Source organism: Leptopilina heterotoma, unplaced genomic scaffold (genome assembly GCF_015476425.1).
Source record: "Leptopilina heterotoma isolate Lh14 unplaced genomic scaffold, ASM1547642v1 Lhet_31, whole genome shotgun sequence".
NCBI lineage: Eukaryota > Metazoa > Arthropoda > Insecta > Hymenoptera > Figitidae > Leptopilina > Leptopilina heterotoma.
The window spans coordinates 1,626,736-1,647,518 of record NW_025111011.1 but is presented as its reverse complement, the minus strand read 5'-3'; the positions used below and the strand labels follow the sequence as shown (position 1 = coordinate 1,647,518).

The following is a 20,783-nucleotide window of genomic DNA, read 5'->3' as shown; positions in this document are numbered from 1 at the left end:
TTGGAAGAATTAAATTATTTACAAAAATATTAGAATTCTTCACAGGAATTTAATTATTTTCAAATATTTTAATAAAATTTTTCGAACGAAATCAATTATTTTAAATACAATTTTAATTAAATTTTTTTGAAATAATTCAATTAATCTTTTAGATTTTTATAAAATTTTTCCCAAAAATTCAATTATTTACAAAAATAATTCTTCGAAAGAATTTAATTATTAAAGATAAATAACAAAATTATTCCCGAAAATTCAATTATTTTGAGGCATTTTAATAAAATTCTGTGCAATATTAAATTTTTTCATAAAAAATAACAATATTCATCATAAGAATTAAATTATTTTGAAAAGTAATAAGTTTTTTCTTGAAAATTCAATTTTTAAAAAAAATTATACTAAAATCGTTAACAAGAATTCAATTATTTTCGTAAATAATAAAATGTTTTTTAAAAATTCAATTATTTTCAAAAGAATGTAATAAAATGCCACACAGACATTCAATTATTGTGAAAAATTGTAATTGAATTCTTTGTAAAATTTAATTATTTTAAAAAATTTTTCGCAATTCAATGATTTTCAATATCTACTATTTTCATATAATTTCCAAACAGAGTTCAATTATTTAAAATTTTTTTTGTAAAAATCTTCGTAAGAATTGAATTCTTTTCATGAATAATAAAAATTTCTCAGAAATTCAATTATTTTAATTAGAATTTGCATAAAATTAGTCGAAAGAAGTCAATTATTTAAAAATTTTTATAAAATTTTTCGCAAGAATTAAATTATTTTTATAAATATTGAAATTCTTTCATGAATAATAAAATTCGTTGCAGGAATTCAATTTGTTAGCAGAATTAAGAAAGAAGTAAATATTTTTAATGAAAATTAGGAAAAAGTTAGTAAAATAAAATATAGAATGGAATTTTTGTCAATTTTGTTAAGTGTCTAAAACGAGTTTTTTTATGGTCGTTAAGTTTAATTTTTCGATAGGTATACTTTTTTACTCCTTTTTTTAGTTTGCGAAAGCAATTTTTGGCTACTTTTTTAAAATTAATTATCGAGTGCGAAGTCTGAGTGTCAAGAGAATTTCAATCTTTGGATTCATAATATAAAATAGCTTTTTATGAAAAAAAATTTTTTTGAAATCCAAGAAATGTTTGTTCTATGCAAAAAAAGAAAAATTACATGTGATTTAAATGAAATAAAATTTATTTATATTTATTTTTTCGATTTATTTTAGCGAAGGCACGTGCAGGAATGGTTTGTTAGTTTGACCTCGGGTAACTTTCACCGTGACGTGTAGTGATTGTAAGGATCCAGCCAGGAGTTGTTTGTAATTTATGCATGTTGCGTGCGATCATGGTCCCATGCTCGTAACCTGGCTGCATGGTCAGGTTTACAATTTACATTATACATCCACGGGGCATGCACTTTACCCTTTTCAAAAAGAGCTTTCGCTCTTATTTTCAATAAAATTTCTACCTTTCGCGCTCTCTTTTTTTGTCATCATTATAAATATCCGATTTCCTTCCCTTTTATAATGTTTCCTTACACGGTTTTTTCTAAGGATATTAAATTGAGACAAAAAACGTATCAAAAGTGTTGCGAAGTGCAACATTTTTGTCTCAATTTGATATCTTTAGAAAAACTGTGTTACTTTGTGTTATTTGATGTTTTATATTGTTAAATTACGGTTCTGTATTTTTGAAATTTTCAATTTTCGGATCCTAGTAAAATTCTTCTTTTTTGTTTATGAACTTAAATTGTTTGTAGAATTGAATTTTAAAATTGCTTGTAAAATTAATAAAATTTATTTTTTTAAGTAAAAAAAAAAACTAGTGTAATTCTTTATTAAATCGTCGAGAGACATTTAATGGCGAAAAAAGCGTATCTTATCTTGTGGAGCCTTTACGCAGATTTAATCATTTGCCCTTTACATTCAGTTGAAATTATTTTTAGTCTTAGTTATGTGCTCGAGTTTACGTGATCGGTTACGTGAAAATCTACATGTCGGTCTAGTTTCACTTTTCTGTCGTTGCGCTTTATTTATTGCAATTTTACCTCTGCATATTTTGGGTCTTTATTTGATTTTTTTTGCTACTGGTATAATAGTAAGAATTGATAATAATAGTAACAATAATACAACTTTCTTCAATGTTTAAATATGGATTAATACTGAAATTCATACTATAAGCATAATTTGAATCAATTTATACAATAAAGTTCAAAACTTTGTACTAATTAGAAATAATTAATTAAAATTAAAATTAAATTTGCAAATTAAAATCAAGAATTAAATTAGAAAATCAATTTGAAGAACTTAAAGTAAAAATTAAATTAAATAAGTTATATGCGAAGATTAAAAGAGTAGATCTACAAAATAATGATCTACTCCTTTAGTTAAAGTTTTTAATTTTCGTTATTTCTTTTAAAATAAAAATTAACAATTTATTATTTTGTTACAGGTGAGTCTGCACAGAATATACATAAATCATTTCATCAGGATAACAATAATGTGAGTACTTATTTTTAAAAAGAAAATATATATTCTCAGTAAATTTTCTATCCCTCACCACATTGTAAAATAAGCGACATTACAACATAAACGAAGGAATCAACAAAAATTTAATTTTAACACAAACTTACAAATATGTAGTAAATTATTCTAAATTATAAAATTATAATAAAATTAATTTTCGGTCTCGAAAATAAAAATTAATTACACGAATGCACATCTTTCGAAGGAATTCCACTTTACATGTAAAAATGATGTAACATTAACAAATAAGCAAAAAAATCATTAAACAATTCATTTTAATTATATTTATAATACAATTTTGTCATTAACCAACAGTGGAACAAAAAATGTTTTGAAAACTTGATTTTTTTATTTAACATAACCTCACTTTTTCGAGTTTTTTCTGGCTTTGAAGCCTCATAATTAAAGATTAATTATGTTTAAACTAAATGTTTTTTTTTTAGAAATGTGTTGAGGAGGAAATTGTCGAAAGGTATAGAAACTGATTTTATTTTGCAATGAGGAAAACAAAAGTTATTTAAAAAATACTGAAAACGTAGAGGAAATCCCTCCCTATAGGTGTGTGATGGAGGGTTAACAAAATATATTTTTTAATTTTATTTTGATGTAAAAACACATATACGGAATGACATGTTTTAAAAAATGATTTTTTAATTCTTGAGATAAAGAAACGTGAAAACGTCAGCAAAGTAAAAAAATTGAATTTAAAAATTTTCTGTAAAACAATTCATTCATGAGGAAGCAATAATTAAGGGGTTACGCCACCCTGAACGCATGAAAATCGGATGGTTTTTTAGGAATTTTTTTGATAAAACTGTTTCAGGTAGGACTTCTTTACATTTATTGATGCTTTAGTACATATATTGAGCTTTATAAATATTTAAAAAAAAAATGTTTTTAATTAAAAATGGCGGAGATATAACTATTGGCGTGGATCAATTTTTCCGGAGCACTCCTTGATGGTGTACATGATTGGCAGTTCAATTTTTGTCAGAAACAAGTAAAACAATATTTTTCTTAAAAAGTGATAAATTTTGAACAGAGTGACGAAGCCATTTTAAAAAAAAAAATTTTTTACGCAAATGGAAGCACTTCAAAAATTGACATTTTTTTTTGGCTAAAATTACCGTATAAAAAATTGGATAAAAAATTTTCAAATTATTCAATCAAAAAAATCCCACGTCACTCTGTGGAAAATCTATTTAGGAAGATGTATATTAATTTTCAAGTCAATCGATTGAATAGTTTTTGAGTTATCGTGTACACCGTCTCGAAAATTGTGGTTTCGAGAAAAACGCAAAAGAAGAAAAAAATGAACTTTAGTGTATTATAACTTGAAAATTTTTCAATTTACTATTTAATCAGCAATTCCTGGGCCATAATTTTTTTTATTTAAGAATGGAAGGGATACAATGAAAAGGACCCTTCCTAAATCATGAAAGGGCCCCCTAGACCATTCGAAAATAGAAAGTCGCTGCTTCCAGCAGCTCTCGGCGCGTCCCCACCGCGCTGACTTCTAATGACCATAACTTTTGTAATTAGTGAGACATTGTCTTCGGCGACATCTCAAAATATTCGTTAGAATATAAACTTTGAAATTAAGCAAAAAAAAAAATAAATTTTTTTGAAAATTTCAGGGTGGCGTAACCCCTTAATTATTTCCTAAAATTAAATTCTTACAACGAATAATTTAAAAACTTTTTTAAATGACTAAACGTTTTTTTGAAGAATGGTTTATTAAAAACCTTGAAAATAAAAAAATTACTTCGAGGAAAATAATTACAATAATTTTATTAAAAATAGATCAATTCTTATAAACAAATTTTATAAAAATTATTAAAAATGATTTAATTTCTCTCGAAGAATTTTATAAAAAAATTTCAAAATAATTAATATCGTTCAAAAAATTTAATGATTCTGAATTAATAATTTATTTAAATAATTCAATTTCTAATGTGAAAATTTGATTATTTATGTGCACTCTATCTATTCACATTAATTCTATTAATTAATTAACATTAATCTATACATTCGTTGGACCTGTAGTTTTTCCATTGGTCAATAGTACATCAATTTACTGATTAATAATATTTTTTCTTCCAATCTGTAGATTTTCTATTGGTCGACAGTACATCAATTCAATGATTAATAAATTTTTTTTCTTCCAATCTGTCGTTTTTTTATTGGTTAACAGTACATCTATTCACTGATAAATAATATTTTTTTCTCCCAATCTAAATTCGTTGTACCTGTACATTTTCTATTGGAAAACAGTACATAAAATTTCTGAGATATTTTAAATAATATTCAACATGAACAGTATATAAGTTGGAGAATCGCGTATTATTTTTAAACGCTATTTTAAAGCCTTCTGTTACGTGACATTAAAGTTTGAAACAAAAAAGAAATAGTGAAGTTCGTCTGATTATTCCTGTGTATTACACATACGAATAAGTTTGACACCGTAAGGCGGTAAGCATATAGCATCTTAAAGATCAAATTAATATTTATTCCAATTATTTCATTAGTAATATTTACAGATTGTATTAGTGTTTGCGGTCGATTACATTTAAATATCAACTGGGAAAATTAAAAGTATATTCTTTAACAATCATGATAAGACTTGCAATAATCTGCTTCCTAATTTCGATGATCAGAAGCGAAGAATGTATTTTCAATATTAATGACGTATATGAATTAAGACAACTTTTCCATGATTCTGAACGTCGAATGGAAGCAGCAACTCGAGGTCAAAGTGGAAATGCGGCAATTGTCATAGGCAGTGCGCAAGAAGTGGCAAAAGTACATTAATTAATTACTTGATGGGAAATGCATTGATTGCTTATAAAGAGAAACGTGAAATAAAAATAAAAAAAGCTAACAATAATGTCAGAGGACCAGAAATTGGTGCTGGATCAGTGTCAGTGACTACAATTCCCACAAGATGGAGCTCAGAAAGGTCAGCATTACAGAATTTGGACTTCTGGGATACCGCTGGATTTGAGGACAATAGAGGTGAAAAGGGAGATATAAATAATGCCTTTCATATGTATCATTTGACAAAAAAGGTCGATTCTCTGAAACTTATTTTAGTAATCAGCTATGGTGAGATTACTAGTGGAAATATTAATCAGATTTTAACGTTTTTAAAAACTGTAGAAGGATATTTTAATAACACGTTTAAAGATATTTTCCCAAGTATATCAGTAATTATATCAAAAGCACTTTTCGAGACTGACAATGGTTCTCCAGTCAATTCTGAATTCCTCAATTATAATTTTAATAGAAATTTATTATCAAGTCCAGAATTGGATATATCCGAAGTTTCAAAAGAATTTGTACGGCATATAATAAATAATAACCAACGTGTAGCCTTCTTCAGGAAAGTGAAAAAAGTAGGGAGAGTTACTTCTGACATCGATGATAATATTATTCGAGCTATTAATAACTGCGATAGCATACGCAAGCCATCTCATCAGGATATAGGTTTCACATTTTCAGTCAACTCGAAACTTTGCCTGCAAAGGACTAATGATGATTTACTGAACATGAATGATTTTACAGATTTAACTTTAAAAGTGAATAACAGGTACATTGATAACTACAATGATTTGAACAGGACGTTAGATAGAAGTGTATTATTGCAAAAAGAATCCAGTTTTCAGCAAATCTACAGTCGTATGTATTCTTCTTCATTGGATAATTCTGATGCAAAGTTTAAAATTAAAATTCTGGAAGAGAGTGATAATATTGTTAGAGACTTCATAACGAACAAAAATTTAGAGAATAAAATCAGCCTAACTGAATTTATTGATAGCATAATTATGTCAGGAAAAATAAGACGAATAAACATTTTATTGGAGGCTATTGTTAAAATACTATATGACAGATTATCAATATTAATTACATTATGTAAACTTAAGGAGAACACAATTAATTTAAATGAATTTGAAAACAAAATTGAAGAAGCAAAAATATCGATAAATGAAACAGTTACAAACTTCAAAGAAACGATAGGAAAAGAAAAGATGCCTGAAAAAGAAAAAGGCTTTTGGGATAGATATCATAGGGTTATTGTAGAATCATCCCCATTTAGTATGACATTGTAAAAAAATTTTCTCTATTTTTTCCGAAAAAATACTGACAGCACGGAACCATAAACGGTGGAAATTTTTCCGAATAATTAAAAGGAATTATCTTCCATGAATTATCTCCATGACAGAAATTTCTATGAATATTTGCCATGCTGAATATCACAAAAGATTAGAAAAATATCAAACATTGCTAGATGAAAGAATTATAGGAAATTGAAAGAACGAATAAGCAATTAAAAGAAACCTAAAAAAAAAGAAGGCTTTTGGAAAAGCATTTTTAGTATTCTTAGAAAAAGACCCTCACTTTATAGTTCACTGTAAAAAAATTTTCGCCATTTTTTCCGAAAAAATACGGACAGCATGGAACCCCAAACGGTGGAAATTTTTCCGAATAAATAAAAAGAATTATCTTCCATGAATTTCGGAAATATTTCCTACTATTTATTCGAAAATTATACTTAAATCATTTGAATATTTATGTAAAAAATCAAAACTGTTTACACGGAGAGAAATTTCTATGAATGTTTACCGTGCTGACACCTGAAACTGTGTTCAAAGTGTATTCCTGCAGTTTTTACTGTGCTGCCTCTACAATCTGTAATGCAAAATTGTAGAGGCAGCACAAAAACTGCAGAAGTACACTTTGAATATGCTGCAAAGCATCAGTTTTAAGAAACATGTGAAGTAATTATTAGATTTTAAATTTAAATCAATAAAAAGTAACTAATTATTATTACTCTTTAAATTTAAGTAAGTGAAAATTCGCTTAAAACAGTTACTTCAAAAGTCGAACGAATTGCATGCAGTTCATCGCGGAAAGTAAATATTTATGATAGGGTAAACCAGACTTTTTGATTAGGTTAGATAAACGAAAAAATTGTAAACTAAAAAAGATGGTGTCGTTTACTGTATCTAAACAAACATCTAAATAAACAAGCATTTAAACAAACAAACAATCATTTTATTAAAATATCTATTCCATAATTCGAAAAAGAACATTTTCAATTTTTATTTCTAATCTACAATCATCAACCTTAAAAATTCGTGACAACCACATTTAACCATTTTTATTGGTCTATTAAATAGCATATTATTTTAAAACTGATATTTTGAATTTTAGAAATAAGTTCGAATTTCCAATAACTAACTCTAAAATCCTTAGAAACAAAACTTTATGAAAGCCAAGTAAAAAATATATTTTTTAGAAATATGCTCTGAAACTTATTATTTTAGTTTTCATGACGACATTATATACGGACAAAAATTTAGAGAATAAAATCAGCCTAACTAAATTAGGCTATATTTTCTGAGTCTTTTAGACGGGCTGTTTCAGTAAACTCAAATATACTGCATATTTGGAATAAATAAAATATGAATTGAACCATTTAATTATTATTGACTGAAATAAAAAATTATTTGATTGAAGTTAATATTTAATTGATAATAGTCAAGTAATCGGTTATTTGATTCAAATAAACAAAAAAACGAATCAAAAGTTTTGCGAGGCAACACTTTTGATTCGCTAATCGTTTTTGTCTCAATTTGATATCCGTTAAAAAATTGTGGGAAAATAGTAGCTTTTAGTGGCACAAATGTAAAAATAATATTATTTAAATAGTAGTAAACCGTAAAAAAGTATTCTTAGTAGATGAGTACAAAGCCTGAATTTGTCTTTACGATAAATATACAAAAGGGTTGATGGCCTGAGAGAGAGAGAGAGAGAAAGATGGAGTTAATTCTAGTAATAATACATTATTATTATTGTATTATCAGTGCTCTATTCTTTGGTGAAAGAGAAAGAAGAGGAAAAAAAATGCATCTTAACCGCGATGAGGATGCAATGATTAACCGAGGTTCCCCTTCTCGCTTTTTTATCCACCCACTCATCCGTCACGTTAGTGGCATAGCGAATTGCACCAGGAAGAGTGAACACCGGCGATCTAAGCCCCCCTTCTCTCTCTCCCCCCCTCCTCCCACCTCTTAATCTGTCTGGTGCAACTACAGGCAATCGTGTCGCTCCTAAGCACTTTCACTAGTGACCTACTGTTACAACGTCCTGCAACAAATATAAGTTTGTGTTAGTTTGTAGACTCTTGCATAGATATAACTGTCTGAAATTCACTTTTATACACACGAGCCCTCCAAGAGATCGTGAGAGTTAAATGCTTTATATACATACATGAGAAATCTTTTTCGAGTTATCGAGAGTCTTTTGTCAGTTGGAGTGAAAAAGACAAACTTCCGCGTCACGATTCCTTCGTGATTCGCTTTACCACTCGCTTTGCGCGATAGATCACGATTTTTAAATTCTTGTGCAAAAAGATTATAGATTTGTTTCGTCAGAGCTTAAATTAATAAAAATTTTGTTTCCTTATGTTTATAAAAAGGAAGGTCGATGGTTTATTCTGATTTTCTACTGTTATTAAACGTTTTGTAATTTACTGTTTTATGTAATCACAATTGGCAACTTTTATTATATTGTAATTATTATTATTATTTATATAAATAAAATAATCTATTTTTCCTCAATTTGTTTTCTGTAATTATTATTTAGAAGCGTTTACAATAATTCTGATCATAAATAATATTAATATTACGAATAGATTGAGATTCAATATCGAGACGCTGTTCTTCACCTGAGAACGCCAAGGTCACCGCTAGATGGCAGTTCGGTTCCTTCTTGGAATTTTCACTGCCCTCTGGTGGTGGCCTTGGCGTTCTCAAGTGGAGAAATTAATCCACCATTTTATCAGACAACTTTTTTCAGTTAAAAATGTTATTTTGAGAATAATTTCAGTTTCTTTCATATAGTAAAATAAAAATTGGTAAGAAATATGTTAATAAAATTTCTATTTCTATAGAAATAATAATGAGTAATATATTAATAGTAGTTGTAATAAAATAAAATAATTTACGAAACTAAATAGGAGGTGAAACATGAATTTTTTTGTCGCACAATATAGCGGTTTATACGTGTGATATTATAATTAATGATTGGGATTAAAAAAATGCCCGCATGGGTATTTCTCTTTTTATTTTTCTGTTCCTTTTTTTTAAATATAGTTTAATTTAAATTGTAATTTTGACTTAACGATTTGTTGAGTCATATGTTAGTGCGCTTTGAACAACTGTAAATAAATGGTCGTGAAGGAAGCTCGTAAACTCATCTCTCCCTGAATTACGTACGCAGCATCATACTTCATACTCAAGTGTTACTACACTTGAATGGCGTCGTTGCTCATTTTAGCGAACCCTCTTTCCGGATACATCAGTTTTGTTATGAATATAGCAGAAACCACCCTCGTGAAAATTTTAATTTTTCACCTAAAAAAAAAGAAGAAGAAGAAGAAACATTATTCACTATTTTAATTTCTTGAATCTGAAAACCATCATTTTTATTGTATGCATACTTATTTTTGTTTTATCAGAAATTTAGGAATACAGATAAAAATTTTGAGACTGATCCTAAATTTTCAAAGTTGGAAATTTTTCTTATTTTAGTTTTAATTTGTTTTTGAATGCTTTTTTTGATTAATATTAACGTTTTTTTGTGTAAATTAAGCAACTGTTAATCTTTATTTTGCTTAAAAATTTCGTACAATCGGAAATTAGGTCAATATACTCTTTTTTCTATTGTGTAGTGCAGTGTTAAAAATAAATTATACTTTTATTTGGAGAAATAGCTTTCTTTCATAGTTTCATTACGAAGTCAAAAAGTTGTTCTCCTGACACTTTTTCTAAATTCTATACATATAGAGATATAAATTTTTACTAAAATGGTACTTTTCATTTTAATAGGAAATTAAAAATTTGATCTGAATTTTAACTGAAAAAAACTAAAATTATTCTCAAAATAATATTTTTTAACTGAAAAGAAGTTGTTTGAAAAAATTGTAGATTAATTTCTCCACTTGAGAACCCCAAGGTCGCCACCAGATGACAGTAAAAATTCCAAGAAGGAACTGAACTGCTATCTAGCGGTGACCTTGACGTTCTCAAGTGGAGAATAACGTCTCCATATTGAATCTCAAAATGTTCAACAATATTCGTAATTTTATAATTATCAATGATCAGAATTTTAATGTAAAGAGTTTGACTTTAAATTTTAATTTAAATAAAAATTTTTAATTCACAATAATTTGCTATTTTTAAGGTCTGAGTTTTTTTAAGGTTCATATTTGAACGCCTTGATGCAAGAACCAGACATAGCTCCGAGAAAAGAGTGGGGGGTAGTCCCCTGGCAATAAAATATTCAACTTCAAAATTTTTGAATTTTTAAATTTTATTCTTATAAAGAATAAAAAACTGCATCTTTTTTTCCTTTGAGAAAAAGTTGTAGAATTAATATTTTTTTAAATAAAATTAAAAAACTTGTTTTTTCTCAAACGAATTTTTAATTAAAATTTCATCTTCAACTCGCTGCCAAATCTACAATTTTGCATATTTTTCAATCAAATTTGGAATGGACACACTTTATATTATCCTTTTTGAGAATATATGTTTTAAAAATTTATATGTTTGTTTATAAACAAACTAAAAAATATTTATTAGCCAATGGTAAAATTTCAACACCATAATTTTTGAACGCTTCGTTTATCGAGGAAATTTTGAGCAAATGAAAACTTCCAGTGAAGAAGTTGTTCAAAATAGTATAAAAAAGTTTTCTGGAAATTATTAAATTATAAAAATTGTTAGAAAAAATTCTAACAACGTTTAACTTTTCTCGCGCGGCGGACTCTAACGAAACGAATTTCTATATCTGAAGGAGACAGCCAGGACTGTCTGTTTTTTCATTTCACAGCTTAGAATAATGAAAATAAATAATATTTATTATTTTAATAATATTTTTTAACGCTAATATAATAATTTATTTATTCTTATATTGAGTGATATGAAAAAATATTGTTTTCCGAAAAAAGCATATTAATGTTTTGTTTTCATCGGTGTCAGTGTTTTTGTTTACATTTAATAGACTAAAAAGTCAAATTCAGTGCACTGCTTTGTATACTTGCATATAGATGTGAAGAACTATGTGTTTAACATGAGAAATATTTTTTTCTTTATTTCTTTTTGTGCATTTTCGACAAAGTAAACTGTATTAAATTATATTTTACGTGGTAGTTCATAAATACTTTTTATTGTGTAAGTTTTTTAATATGGAAAGTTCTTCGCAAAATCCTTCAAGAGGTAGAAAAAGAAAAGTAAATACTGAAAATTGGGCGAGAAATGTAAAAAAGAATTGTCGAAATAAAGTAAGTATTATTATTAATTTTCTTTATAATATTCAATTATTAATCAATTATTAAATCAAAATACTTTGAAAATTTTATTTGTCAAAAACTTTCTAATGAAATTTTTTAACAAATTTAATTACATATTTTCAGTCGAATTTCACAATATTTCTATTAACTCCATAATTTTTTAAAATTTTTTACATAATATGTTTGAATTGGTGACTGTCTTTTTACTATCAAATTAATTATTTTTAACTAATTTAAATTTAGAGAACAGTATAAATGTCTATAAAAATTAAAATAAAAAGTGATTTTTTAAAAACAAATTAAAATAATAAAACTTTTTTAATTTTGGTGAAAAAATTCCCGGTTTGGTATAAAATTCCCTGTTAATTCCCAGTTTTTCCCGGTTAGTAGACACCCTGTTTATATTATATAATTTAAATATTAACTGAAATATTTCGAGGGGTTTCGAGCCCCAGCAGAGTTAGTTCCCCATTTTTTTATAGTTTGAAATTTATTTTTCAATTATTAAATATTAACAAAAAATTAATTTAATTAAAAAATTCAATCAAAATTATAAATCTGTTTAATTTATAACCTTTAAAATATTTTTTTAACAGGGTGTCGAATATGTCTCGACTTCAGAGAAACTTGTCGCTGAAAAGAAGTTCATACCAGTGGAAGACTGTTGCAGTCAGAAATGTTTTTCGAAAATGCCAACGTCACTACAAGAAAAACTGCATTCAAAATTTTGGAATTTCGGAAACTATGACAAACAAAATATATTTCTTAGCACACTTATGAAGTGTAAAGATCCTGAATGTGTCGCGGGTAGAGAAGTTCCACGTTTAATCAAATGGGAATATTTTTTTCCGACTGACGAAAAAAATATTTTAGTCTGCAAGAAGTTTTTATATACAACTTTAAATTTCGGAAAATCAAGACTAGAATGTCTTCAAAAAAAAATAATTAAAAATGAAAGTTTAGATGATTTGAGAGGTAAGCACAAAAACCAAAATGTTAAGTTAACCGATGACATTAAAGAAATGATTAGGATTCATTGTTACTCAATTCCACACCAACAGTCTCATTATAAAAGGGAATCAACGTCGCTTAATTATTTTACAAATCCGTCATTAAATTTGAAAATCTTATATGAAGAATTTTTAAAATATTATGCTGATGTTACCGGAAGCGAAAATTTGTTAGATTTAGATTTCACTACCTATAGTAAATTTTTTAACCATAACATCAATTTTTCATTTCGACTGCCTAGGAGTGACGTTTGTAATGATTGCTATTTAAGTTCTTTGCAAAGTGTGGAATCTGAGAAAATTTTAAATCATAAACAGTCAGTTTCAGAGTATCAGGCTTTGAAGAAAAAAATACTTTCAGATATGGATATTCTCTCTTGTGAGTGTGATTATGCACAAAACCTGCCTCTGCCAAAGATTCCAGTAGCAGAGCAATTTTATAAAAGATTGTTGTGGCTTTACCTATTTAATGTTCATTTTTTTAATTCGAACAATAGCTACATGTTTTCTTATGTAGAGGGTTATGCAAAAAAGGGAGCTAATACTGTGTGCAGTTTCTTAAATTATGCTATTCAAAAAGAATTTGAAAAAAATCGGTTTAAAAAAATTGTACTGTTTTCTGACGCAGCTAGCAGTCAAAACAGAAATTACACAGTATTAGTTTTCCTTTTAGCATTATCACACGATCTTGACATAGAAATTTGGCACATTTTCCCCGTACGTGGCCATTCCTATTGTCAATGTGACCGCAACTTTGGTCTCTATTCAAAAAAAAAAAAAAAAATGGAACGAATAGAAACAGAAGCAGAGTACATCACATTGATTAAAGAATGCAGGGAACCGCCGTTTATTGTAGTTGACTCAGCAAAAAACTTATTGCAAGATTTCGAAAAATCTCTTAAACGTCCACGATTCCCCAAAACTATGAAGATAAGCGAAGCGTCTGTGATAAAGTATTCACCAAACGGTGTTGTCGAATTTTATAATAATTACAAAGAAATGAATCCTTCTTCCTTTAATATAAATCTTCTGTCTAAATTGAAAGACATCAAAGAATTTATTCCTCTTCCAAAAGTCGGTATCACTGCAGCCAAAATGAATGACGTTAAAAGTTTACTAAAATATCTTTCTCCTAAAGGGCAACAATTTTTTAATGATTTTTTTAAAACTATCACTGGCGAGAATGATGTAGAGGAGTCAATTTTTTCAGATGATGAATAATTTACGTATGTAAAGAAAGAGGTATGTATTAAAAAATATAGTGCGTTATATGAACAGGCGAAATTTTATAATGTTACGTGATACTAATTATTGCGAAAGTGTTGTTTTCTTTATAATTATATTTATTTTACTGCTCTTCAGTGAGAAAAAAAATTATATTTTACATGTAAGTATTCCTGTATTGTGTTCTCATTTTTATAATATTGTACTTTGAAACGAAAATTAGGATTTTGTGTTATTTGAAAATAAAAAACGATAGACACAATAATTATCAATAGCGACTATTATTCTCCTGTGCAACTTACATATGTTAGGAATTCGTTTCGTTAGAGTCCGCCGCGCGAGAAAAGTTAAACGTTGTTAGAATTTTTTCTATCAATTTTTATAATTTAATAATTTCCAGAAAACTTTTTTATACTATTTTGAACAACTTCTTCACTGGAAGTTTTCATTTGCTCAAAATTTCCTCGATAAACGAAGCGTTCAAAAATTATGGTGTTGAAATTTTACCATTGGCTAATAAATATTTTTTAGTTTGTTTATAAACAAACATATAAATTTTTAAAACATATATTCTCAAAAAGGATAATATAAAGTGTGTCCATTCCAAATTTGATTGAAAAATATGCAAAATTGTAGATTTGGCAGCGAGTTGAAGATGAAATTTTAATTAAAAATTCGTTTGAGAAAAAACAAGTTTTTTAATTTTATTTAAAAAAATATTAATTCTACAACTTTTTCTCAAAGGAAAAAAAGATGCAGTTTTTTATTCTTTATAAGAATAAAATTCAAAAATTCAAAAATTTTGAAGTTGAATATTTTATTGCCAAGGGACTACCCCCCACTCTTTTCTCGGAGCTATGTCTGGTTCTTGCATCAAGGCGTTCATTTAGTCTTTGAATTATTTTATTTCATCAAATAACTCGATTAAATTCTGTCAATTTTAAATAACATTAATACTTTTCTCGAGCTAAAGTTTAAAACAACTTTTTTGGATCAATTCTGACGAAGTCGTTACAATTCGCCACTTTTTTATTGTTTAAAATTTTCACAAATCAGCTACTTGTAATTACATACAAAGTTGTTTTTTAAAATAATTTTTTATTTTTTAAACACGTATTTAAAAAACAAATTTAAAATTTACTAATTCTTTTGGGCTGTTTTTTTAAATTATATGGGCATTTTTTAAAATGACTATACTCATACTTTCTATTTAATTCGCACCTAAAACATTCCTATAACAAAATACATTGTATTTTAAAAACGCACATTTAAGATTTATAATTTTTATGTGTTTCTTCTTTTTAACAGCATATGTGACTATGTGATGTGCAAAAGTTTTAATAATTCTAAAATAAATTATAAAAAAATACTTTGAAATCGGAAAAGACGAGAAATTGATTAAAAGTGATTTTGAGAACTGATAATTTTAAAGTTATTTTTTAATAAATAATTTTAAAAATATTAAAACTTCTTCACATCACTGCCCTTCTTTATGATATTTTAGAGTTATTCACAAAAAACTAGCTTAATTTATTTAATATTTTAAAAGAAAAGTGGTCGAAAAAATTAACATTGAATTCTGTAACAATCACATGCTGTTAAATAAAAAAATATTTCATCTAACCTAATTATATTATATTATATTATACACAGTTTGATCTCCATACACACTAAAAAAAAAGTTTTACTTTAAGGTGTAAACGGAGTCAGACTTTTTTTTCCTGTGTATATATATATATATATATATATATATATATATATATATATATATATATATATATATATATATATATATATATATATATATATATATATATATATATGGACGTCCACATGAAAAGGGCCCATTTTGGCACTACTGGAGTTATCTATATGGGCGTAATCCTGGCAAAATTTGGAGAATTTTGAGTGGTCTTAGAACTTTTTTGGTTGAAAATTCGCTGAGTTACGGAATTTCAAAGTTTAGAACGCCAAAAACCTCATTTCGAGAAAAACGGAATTAAAGATTGCGATACCAACTAATTGTTGTATCTCTGGTTCTATTCTTGGAAGTTATTCAGATAAGAATTGTTTCTAGTTCAGGGCACCATGAAGATAAAAAACCAACAGGTTTTAAATTTTTAGAACCACCCCCTCCCCTTAATTAATTAATTAATTTAAAAACCGACAATATGGGCCCTTTTCTAAAAAGGACAGTTTTTCTATTAAAAAACCATTTTTTTACAAGATAAATGATTAGGTACAATTTTATTGTGTCATTTGAAGAAAAAGAATAGATATTAAACTTATTTAAAAATTTTTGACAGTCTCTATTATGAAAAAATTGACGCAATATTAAAATTTTCATTTCGACAATTACGAAAAAAAGATTCTAACATCAATATCTCTGGTTCTTCTGGAAAGTTATTCAGATAAGAATTGTTTACAGTCCAGGGTACCTAAAAGATGAAAAACCAATAAGTTTTAAATTTTTAAAACCTTCCCCCCTCTTAATTTTGAAAAATTTCGTACTTAAGTACGAGAAACCGACAATATGGGCCCTTTTCTAAAAAGGACAGTTTTTCTATTAAAAAACCATTTTTTTACAGGATTAATGATTATGTACAATTTTATTGTGTCATTTGAAGAAAAAGAGTAGATATTAAACTTATTTAAATTTTTTTAACAGTCTCTATTACGAAAAATTTCACGAAATATCGAATTTTTCATTTCTATGACTACAAAAACAAGGACTCTAACATCAATATCCCTGGTTCTTCTGAGAAGTTATTCAGATAAGAATTGTTTACAGTCCAGGACACCTTAGATATGAAAAATCAAGAGGTTTTAAATTTTTCTATAGGGGAGACCGGGGCGTAATGGCTAAGGGGCGTAATGAATAATTGTAATTTGTTTAAAAACCGTAAATTGTAATAATTTCGCACAATAGACAAGTTATTGTACTTGGTATACTGCAAGTTTGTCGGAAGTTTCATTAATATTTATTCATTATTGTAAGAAATATAGTAGAAAAACTATTTTTGACATACGAAAGTAACTTTTCAAAATTTTCGTTTTTTCGTTCTATTTTTTTCAAAAATAGCTTTAAAAAAAAAACTGAAATGAGGTTTCGATCTTAACACGTTTGTTTTTAAGGGACAATTCGAGATTTTTGATTCACACTTCCGGTATTGTTAAAAAAAAAGCCAAATATTTGCCGAGTACCCCCGGGGCGTAATGGCTAGTTTTTCCCGGGGCGTGTTGGCTAATGCAATACGCTATGTATAAAAAGCAACCTACCATATCGGCGAAGTGTAGGTTTGTTTTCGCGATTGCTTGTCACTTAGTTTAAGTATGTTTAGGTATTTTTAACAAAATTTTAAAGCTTTGGTCTAAAATTTACAAATAGTAGATTTCAAGCTACGATTTTAATGAGAAATTACAAAAAAAATTGAGAGAGTGCCAATATCACAGAATATTATTGAAAAAGCGATAGTTGAAGTATTGCTGAATAAAAATAGCATTCACGGAATACCCAGGAACCTTAATTTACAATATGCAATAAGATTGGAAACTGTAGATAATAATTAGCAATCATTATTCATTACGCCCCGGGAGTTATCCATTACGCCCCGGCTCGGGCCGTATTTTGGAGCTCTGCATTGCTCCAGAAAAACTGTTGTAGAATAAAAAGTAAGAGTCATATCGGGACGTTTGTAGTCTTAAAAGAAAGCTGAGATACCAGAGTAACTTTTCTGGAGGATAAACATTCAATTAGAACAAAAATGTCCGAGTAAAACAACAAAGAGTGAAAAGTTAGCCATTACGCCCCGGTCTCCCCTACCTCCATTTCTAAAATACGGATTACTTTTGCAAATGACCGACAAAAAGGGCCCTTTTCATTTTTCTAAAGAACCAATGAAATCAAACAGTTAAAGTATCGATAAATTAATGAAAACCGCATGATTCGACTTGTCAAAACATGTAGATTGATAATAAAAAATTTTTTAAAAATTAAGAATTTGCTCAAAAATTACTAAATTGCGATTATCTCGAAAACTAGAACCGACAATATGGGCCCTTTTCATGTGGACGTCCACATATATATATAATAATAATAATAATAATAATAATAATAATAATAATAATAATAATAATAATAATAATAATAATAATAATAATAATAATAATAATAATAATAATAATAATAATAATAATAATAATAATAATAATATAATTAATAATATAATATTATATATTAATATATTAATGTTTATATATATATATATATATATATGTATGTATAGTTATACTTATAACCAATTAAAAAGCTATTAAATAAGTACTAACAATCAAAAAGTCCATTTGTTGATAAAGATAATAATCAGTAATTAATTAATTATTCACTCTTAACATTTTTATTAACTTTTATTAAACAATAAACAATTTTTGTTTAACTAGAATTTATTTCGCGGCAAAATTGTAAATTTATCAAACTATAAACTATGCTCGATTTAAAAAAAGCCCAAAAAATGCGTAAATTTTTAATTTGTTTAAAAAATAAAAAATTACTTGAAAAAAACACCTTTGAATGTAATTATAAGTAGCTGATTTACAAGTAATTATTTTTAAAAAGAAGAAAAAATTTTGTTAATTCGGAGCAATCGATGTCTTCATGTTTCATAATAATTAAAGATGACCGAGTGATAAAATCATTATTTTATATTATAAGACTTTATAAATAAAAAAATTTTTTAATTATTGTTTATGAAAATAATTGAATTATTGAGATGAAATTTATAAAACATTAGTAAGTAATTGAATTTTGAAAAAGAATTTTAATATTTTAAAAAAAAATTGATATTTCGAGGAGAATTTTAAAAAAAATTTTTGAAAATAATTGAATTTCTGCTAAGAATTTTATTACTTTTGAAAATAATTGAATTTCTAGGATGAATTTTATTATTTATAAAGATAATTGAAATTTTGAAAAGAATTTTATTAGAATTCTTTGCTAATAATTGAATTTCAGAGAAGAATTTTATTATTTATAAAAATCAAAATTTCAATTATTGAAATTTTGAACAGATTTTTTTTTAATGTTTAAAAGTAATTGCATTTTGAATAAGAATTTTGATATATCTTTAAAAATAATTGAAATTTTGAGAAAAATTAAAAAAAAAATTTTGAAAATAATTGAATTTCTGCTAAGAATTTTATTACTTTTGAAAATAATTGAATTTCTAGGATGAGTTTTATTATTTATAAAGATAATTAAAATTTTAACAAGAATTTTATTAAAATTCTTTGCAAATAATTAAATTTCAGAGAAGAATTTTATTATTTATAAAGATAATTGAAATTTTGAACAAATTTTTTTAAAAAATTTTAAAAGTAATTGAATTTTGAAGAAGAATTTTGATATCTTTAAAAATAATAATTTTGTGAGGAGAATTTAAAAAAATTTTTTGAAAATAATTGAATTTCTGCTAAGAATTTTCTTACTTTTGAAGATAATTGAATTTTGTAAAGAATTTTATCAGAACTTTTGAAAATAATTAAATTTTCATGATGAATTTTATTATTTATGAAGATAATGATAATTTTAACGAGAAATTTAAAAAGAAATTTGGAAATAATTGAATTTCTGTAAAGAATTTTATTACTTTTGCAAATAATTGGATTTCTAAGATGAATTTTATTATTTATAAAGATAATTGATATTTTTAACAGGTTTTTTTTTAAATGTTTAAAAGTAATTGAATTTTGAAGAAGAATTTTGATATCTTTAAAAATAATAATTTTGTGAGGAGAATTTAAAAACAAATTTTTGAAAATATTTGAATTTTCTTACTTTTGAAGATAATTGAATTTTGCAAAGAATTTTATCAGAACTTTTGAAAATAATTAAATTTTCATGATGAATTTTATTATTTATGAAGATAATGATAATTTTGACGAGATATTTAAAAAGAAATTTGGAAATAATTGAATTTCTGCTAAGAATTTTATTACTTTTGAAAATAATTGAATTTCTAGGATGAAATTTATTATTTATAAATAAGATAATTGAAATTTTGAAAAGAATTTTATTAAAATTCTTTGCTAATAATTGAATTTCAGAGAAGAATTTTATTATTTATAAAAATCAAAATTACAATTATTGAAATTTTGAACAGATTTTTTTTTAAATGTTTAAAAGTAATTGAATTTTGCAGAAGAATTTTAATATTTATAGAAATAATTGAATTTGTGAGGAGAATTTAAAAAAATTTTTGAAAATAATTTAATTTCTCCGAAGAATTTTATTACTTCTAAAAATATAATTGAAATTTTGAACAGATTTTTTTTGAAAATGTTAAAAATACTTAATTAAAATTTTGCTATGAATTTTATTAAATATTATTCCGGATTGTTTGATATTAAAGTATGTGTTGTTGAGAAATATGATTTTTTTTTACAATTTTGACAATTTCGTATTTCCTTTATGGCGTTTTTTCTAAAATTTCATGCGACTTTTCGTGACTTTTGTAGTGAATTTCTGCGATTAAAGGGACTTTTTTTGTGTCTTAAAAACGATCCGAGCCCTGCTTAGCGGTGACCTTGACGTTCTCAGGTGGAGAATAGTGTCTCCATATTGAATCTCAAGCTGTTTGTAATTTTTTACTTATTTACG

General features: G+C 26.1%; 2 protein-coding genes across 3 annotated transcripts in view; both read left to right on the top strand.

Annotated features, from left to right (window-relative positions):
- The window catches only part of LOC122504669 (hormone receptor 4), a 299,547-nt gene that overhangs the window by 38,452 nt on the left and 240,312 nt on the right, over positions 1-20,783 (top strand). The window lies entirely within an intron of this gene.
- Positions 4,877-7,582, top strand: LOC122504671. Its single transcript, XM_043615867.1, has 2 exons — positions 4,877-5,011; positions 5,080-7,582. Exon 2 carries the CDS (start codon positions 5,362-5,364, stop codon positions 6,646-6,648), a length of 1,287 nt encoding a protein of 428 aa, XP_043471802.1. The 5' UTR covers positions 4,877-5,011; positions 5,080-5,361; the 3' UTR covers positions 6,649-7,582.